Consider the following 7,302-nt stretch of genomic DNA (forward strand, 5'->3'; position numbering starts at 1 on the left):
GAATGTCGTGGTTTAAGTTTCGAGAAAATCGCCAAATATGTTTTCGTACGATTTAATGTAAATTGTGCACAAAAGACCCAGAGTTTGGTCGATTGGCACACAATTTCGTTCAATGTACTGAAGTTACTCAAGATTTCTTGAAGTCGGTTCGGATTTACATATAGCTCCTATATATATTTTCTGATTTTAAGGAAATGGTGCCCTAAAGACCCATAGCTAGGCTGTTTGACACAACGTACTGAAATTAATATAAATTAATCTCTGGCAAGTTTTCTTGAAATCGCTTCAGATTTAGATATAGCATGGGTGACTGACTGATATTACATTTTAAACAGTGAAGCATACCAAATAGCGTGTGTAAAGTTTGCTTAAAATATATTTACAAAATTTAGAATATTTTGCAGAATAGGTTGTGTTGGAATTGCTGGTATTCGGTTTACTTATTGATAAGCATCGTAGCTCAAGGTGTAATCTATCAGATAAAAAAATAATTATAAAAATCTTTGGTATATTTCTTCTACGGTTAAATCCAAAACTGTATTAGAATGTATAAAACCATCACTAAATTCTCGTTGGAAAACTTATTTTTTTTGTGTTCAATAAGTGATTATAATCCCTTAAAACCCATTTATTTAATCGGTTTAAGTGAGCTAGGTCAATATATATATCTACATTGACCACTACTATCTAGATAGATATTTGAACCTATTGAAAAACCCCCATGTCAAACGGACAGACTTGGATTCTTTGGTGTACCATTTGTATGAAAACGAGTAAAATTATGCATGGACATAATTGAGCAACCATTGCATAGACCATTTGTTTTTTGTTATCATTCTATATTCAATTTAATAACCAGTGCCAAATTTCGTGTAAATCGAACAAACATAACGTCAATCTGAACATTATTCAGTGCGGTGTGTAAAACTTTATATCAATCGGACAAACATAGGGAGTTTGGTTTATCATTCACCAAAAATCGGACGAAACTGTATATGGGAGCTATATCTAAATCTAAACCGATTCCAACAAAACTTCGCATACATAAGTATGGACGAAACTATATATGGGAGCTATATCTAAATCTGAATCGATTTTTCCCAATTGCAATAGGGTTCGTCCTTGGGCTAAATAAGTGAACTGTGTTAAATTTCGTTTAAATCGGATCATAAATGCGAACTGTACTTTGTTCACAAAAATACATGGACGGACATGCGTGAATCGACGCAGAAAGTCATGCATATTCTCAAAAGGAACCAAACGATTTCTTTTGCCTGTTACAAACATATACACAAAGGCATAATACCCTGTTCCACAGCGTGGTGACTTTGGTGCACCATTTACATGAAATCGGACGATACTATATATGGGAGCTATATCTAAATCTGGATCGATTTTCTCTACACTTGGGAAACATCACTCTAGGCTCAATTCAGTACGTTATGGCAAATTTGGTGTAAATCGAAAAATATATAGGGACTTTGGTGCACCATTTACATGAAATCGGACGAAACTATATATGGGAGCTATATCTAAATCTGGACCGATTTTCACGAAACTTGGCACACATCAGTCTGGACTAAATTCAGTACGCTATGCCAAATTTCGTGCAAATCGAAAGCTATTTAGGGACTTTAGTGCACCATTTACATTAAATCGGACGAAAATATATATGGGAGATATATCTAAATCTGAACCGATTTTTCTAAATTTCAATAGGGTTCGTCCTTGGGCGAGAGGAATGAGCTGCGCCAAATTTCATCCAATTCGAATAATAAATGCGGCCTGTACATTGTTTACAATTTAAAATTGGCGGGACGGAGGGACAGACGGACATGCGTAAATCGACTTAGAAAGTGATTCTATGCATATTCTCAAAAGGAACCATGGGTCTATCTCGATTCCTTTTGCCTGTTACAAACATATGCACAAAGACATAATACCATGTACCACCGTTAGGTGAAGGGTATAAATAATGAAGATCTTCACCGATTGACTTTATCCTAGTTCATACGATAGCTATACTCTAACAGACAAACGTGTCAAAATTTGGAATAGATTGGATTATTCGTTTTTGAGTTATCGTGCCCGCCATTCGTAAAACACTTCTTCGAGAAAAATGCGTTTAAAGTTTGAGAATCACTCTTGCCGTCACTTGATGCTGACACAATAAATCGGCTATATCTTCAAGAGTTGTTGAGATTTTCACTTGAAGTTTTATAGGGACTGTGAATGGGGGGGGGTCCTCTTAAATAGTTTTTGAATTATCATGCCCGCCATTCGTAAAAACACTTTTTAAAGTTTGTGAAAAACTCTTGTCGTCTCTTGAATCAACAACAATAAATCGGCTATATCTTCAAGATATGTTGAGATTTTCACTTGAATTTTTAAAAGCGCATTCTTTATTTAGAGGAGGTTCAAATTATCTAAAAGAAAAATAAACAACATTAAATTTTTTGAAACCGAAAATGTGCGAGCCTCCCTTTAAGAACAAATATTTCCAATATGCATTTGAGAATCATCTCGGAATATTCACAAAAATGTATATTCATGGTCAGAATAGATTAACATTCTCCTGAAATCACGATAGATATCTCAATTTTTAAACTATACTTTTGAAATTTTGTACATAAATTGGTTATACTCTTAAGATGTTTGGTACTTCAAACATAACTTCAATATAACGATATCGATCATTTGTCGGTATTATTAAGGTTTCTTGAAATATGAAAATATATCAGATTTGTTTTAAAATAAATTCGTGGTGTTAACAGTCTCCATACAAAGATTCCGTTTAATTTTCGGTATTTGGGACATCCTACAACACTTTTCTCAGAACATAACAACAATATAAAGTCGTACCTACAATGTCACATCTTTTATCTACTGGCAGTTGCCCTAATGCAAAATATTAATATTCCTCATTTTTCATAATGTTCAATTTATTTTCATTCCATCAAGTCTATATACCCCTTGTGGCGATATAAGAGAAATATATAGAAGGGAAATGTACATTTAAAATATAATGACATAGTACAAGAACTTTCTATTTGACTTAATCAAAATTCTTCTTACCATAAATGGAAAAACGAAGCATTGACCAAAAACACAATAACAAGAATTGAAACTTTCTTGCTGGCGCTCTGGCACATTGTCGTTGACATCACATTTGTCGTTTGTTTTTAATTGACTTCCTTCTTATCAACGGAACTGAATACATGAAACTGTAGGAAATTCTATCGCCAGAAGTAGAAACCAGACCTGAGGCAACAAAAGCCAATAAAAGCCACACAGCGCGTAAAAACCAAAACACTGCATACGTCGTAGTTTTTACCAATCAATCAACTAGCCAGCCAGCCAGCCATCTAGCTAACTGGACAGTTAGCCAGTCCGTCAGCCAGCCAGCCAAGCAGCCAACCAACCCACCAGTTAGTCATGTTATTTTCGGTTTAATTGGGTTCTGTGGGAGATGATGGCTTGGTTTCAGGTTGGAATAGCGTAATACAAAAAAAAAAAGAAAAAACTGAAACGAAGAAAAAACCCACTTGAAATGAAACGAAAGAACACAAAAGACTTTGCGGATTTGATGGCACCTCCCGCATCGCACCGTACACATCCAGCGGCCATATTTCTTTGGCAATTGAAGAATTTGTCACGTAGCCTGGGTAAAGAGATCTGGGAGACGAGAATTTTATTCGTTGACTATAAAAATGTTTTTATGGCATTGGCTGAACATTAGTTTCACGCTTTAGTTTCCTGAAGAAACATTAGAGGAGAGATCCAATATGAAATTCACACAGAATATTGCCCTGGCTGCAGTTGCCATTTTCGGTTTGTGCGGTTGTGCATTGGCCAACTATGGAGCTCCTTCATACTCCGGTGCCGCCGCTCCTGCCGCATATGTCGAAGCTGCACCCGCCTATGGGCGTTCTCAAGCCGACCCCGTCTACTCGCCCGAAAATGCTGATGCTGCTGCATCGGCCTATACCGATGTTGCTGCTGCCAAAGCTTCTGCCGCCAAGTTGCAACATCTGAACTTGGCTGCCGTTGATCGTTATGGCTATCAAATTGGTGTACCTCTATTGGTTCGTAACTACGGCCGTTTGACCCCCTTGTACTCGGCCTTGGCTCCCAAACGTAGTTTTGTTGGAACCGTCGATGCTGGTTAGTATTTTTGAATTGGAAATATAGTTCAGATATAGTTTTGTGGATTTCATTTCATAGCATATTAACTAACATGTTCTTTTCGTTATTCTTTTTCCAGGTTTCTACAAGGATTCCAATGGCAAACTCAAATTCCGTGATGAATACGCCGTTGGTGCCGTTGCCGTCTAAATTGGCTAATCATTTATTTGGCCATAATGGCTAGAGCATCTGTAGTGGATAATTACGTGCTATGTGTACCTTAAAAGTATTTTAGTTTTAATAAAACTAAATTGCAGTGAGATGCCTTTTTACTGAATATGAAAATGTCAACTTTTTATTATTATTTTTTTGTTTAAGAAAGTGGGGAATGATTATTAAGTATTATCGGAGAGACAAAATTAGGATAACATCGGAGTTTTTATACCCTTCACCACACTGTGGTACAGGGTATTATGCCTTTGTGCATATTTTTGTAACAGGCAAAAGGAAACGAGATAGACCCATATTTCCTTTTGAGAATATGCACAGAATCACTTTCTGAGTCAATTTATGCAAGTCCGTCCGTCCGTCTGTCAGTCTGTTGGTGTTAAATTGTAAACAAAGTATAGGTGGCATTTATAATCCGATTTGGATGAAATTTGGTACAGCTCATTTGTTTGGCCCAAGGACGAACCCCATTGAAATTGGGAAAAATCGGTTCAGATTTAGATATAGCTCCCATATATATTTTCGTCCGATTTAAGGTAAATTGTGCACCAAAGACCCTATATATCTGTCGATTTGCACGAAATTTAGTATAACGTACTGAATTGAGCCTAGAGTGATGTCTGCCAAGTTTCATGAAAATCGGTCCAGATTTATATATAGCTTCCATATATAGTTTCGTCCGATTTCATGTAAATGGTGCACCAAAGTCCCTATATATCCTTCGATTTGCACAAAATTTGGCATAACGTACTGAATTGAGCCCAGAGTGATGTCTGCCAAGTTTCAAGAAAATCGGTCCAGACTTAGATATAGCTCTAATATATAGTTTCGTCCGATTTGATGTAAATGGTGCACAAAAGTCCCTATATATCCTTCGATTTGCACGAAAATTGGCATAACGTACTGAATTGAGCCTAGATTGATGTATCCCAAGTTTCGAAAAAATCGTTCCAGATTTAGATATAGCTCCCATACATAGTTTCGTCCGATTTCATGTAAATGGTACACCAAAGTCCCTATATATCCTTCGATCTGCACGAAATTTGACATAACGTACTGAATTGAGCCTAGATTGATGTATCCCAAGTTTCGAAAAAAATCGTTCCAGATTTAGATATAGCTCCCATACATAGTTTCGTCCGATTTCATGTAAATGGTACACCAAAGTCCCTATATATCCTTCGATCTGCACGAAATTTGACATAACGTACTGAATTGAGCCTAGATTGATGTATCCCAAGTTTCGAAAACATCGTTCCAGATTTAAATATGACTCCCATATACAGTTTCGTCCGATTTCATGTAAATGGTGCACCAAAGTCCCTATATATCCTTCGATTTGCACGAAATTTAGTATAACGTACTAAATTGAGCCTAGAATGATGTCTGCCAAGTTTCGTGAAAATAGGTCTAGATTTATATATTGTTCCCATATATAGTTTCGTCCGATTTCATGTAAATGGTGCACCAAAGTCCCTATATATATTTCGATTTGCACGAAATTTGGCATAACGTACTGAATTGAGCCTAGATTGATGTATCCCAAGTTTCGAGAAAATCGGTGCAGATTTAGATATGACTCCCATATATAGTTTCGTCCGATTTCATGTAAATGGTGCAACAAAGCCCCTATATATATTTCGATTTGCACGAAATTTAGTATAACGTACTAAATTGAGCCTAGAATAATGTCTGCCAAGTTCCGTGAAAATCGGTCCAGATTTAGATATAGCTCTCATATATATTTTCGTCCGATTTGATGTAAATGGTGCACCAAAGTCCCTATATATCTTTCGATTTGCACGAAATTTAGTATAACGTACTAAATTGAGCCTAGATGTATGCCAAATTTTGTGCCAAGTGCCACTTTTATTATAGATTGACGCACCAACGAACCAATAGGCTGGTAGGAACAAAACGTACTATAATTAGTATAACCTAACCTGTGACAATTTTCGTTGAAATCGCTTCATATTTGGATATAGCTTCCATATATATTTTCTCCCGATTTTAAGTAAATTGGGCATCAAGCTCCTCATGTTAGTCAGATTGACATCAAATTTTGCACAACGTACAAAATTGAGCATAGAATTGTTGCGTTTTCTAGAAGTACAGGCATGTCCAACGTATGACCTATTTATATTTGTTTGAAGTCGATTTACATACTTTTGTCCCATTGTAACAAACGAATGAAACGTTTATCGATAGATCTAGGTAGATTCACATTTAGATCAATATCATCAGCTGTTTAATATACCCATAGTGGTGAAGTGTATCATATAGCCGTCCGACTTTACTACTTTCCTTACTGTTTTTTTAAATAAGTGCGTAATTTTTCCTTTTGATTTGGTCTTTGCAAATTTTACTAAAAGATTGTCATGCCTTAAATAATAGATTGCCAGGCATACATGTATCAACGCCCAATCTCTCAAACTCCCCGAGAAATAAAATTACCCTAAACATGATAATGAGATGAGGTTAAAAATGTGAAATAATTATTATCTATGTACTTTCATAATGTGTGCAGTGGTTCGGAAAAGCCACAACAATTTATGATATTATCTTGCATTCTGTTCTGTTTGTGGTCAACTATAAACTGTAATATGAAATTCGTATTAAAGTTTATGAATATATTTTATAAGAAAAAAACTAAATTAACACACGTGAATATGTGTGTATGTATGTACATATATGCAATAACCAGGCTTGGTGACCTTGTATGTGCTGGGGTTTTAGTTCTATAATTGTTAACTTTGAACATTTCTGTTGATTTCCTCTATTTTATTAATTTTACAACATATCAATTCAATCACATTTGTATTGCCTACCAACATTATCACATAATTTTTTCAACTGCGTATTTTGTCGTAGATTTGCCCATGATGCCTAGTCACGAACGTTTCATCGTTTTCGTATTCCAAAAAAAAAAAACATTTTTTTTTAACTAAT

At 35.7% G+C, this 7,302-nt stretch overlaps 1 protein-coding gene across 1 annotated transcript; it reads left to right on the forward strand.

Moving 5' to 3' along the window:
• The first annotated feature begins 3,785 nt into the window (after window positions 1-3,785).
• LOC133327159 (chorion protein S16) lies at window positions 3,786-4,169 on the forward strand. The gene has a single exon (XM_061535727.1). It carries the CDS (start codon window positions 3,786-3,788, stop codon window positions 4,167-4,169), a length of 384 nt encoding a protein of 127 aa, XP_061391711.1.
• Window positions 4,170-7,302: the final 3,133 nt, after the last annotated feature.

This window comes from Musca vetustissima, unplaced genomic scaffold, assembly GCF_032173495.1.
Source record: "Musca vetustissima isolate MV318-11 ecotype Yass unplaced genomic scaffold, APGP_CSIRO_Mvet_v1 utg113123, whole genome shotgun sequence".
NCBI lineage: Eukaryota > Metazoa > Arthropoda > Insecta > Diptera > Muscidae > Musca > Musca vetustissima.

Excerpts from the sequence above, each read along its gene's own strand:
- LOC133327159 (XM_061535727.1), top strand. The coding sequence starts at position 3,786 with ATGAAATTCACACAGAATATTGCCCTGGCTGCAGTTGCCATTTTCGGT.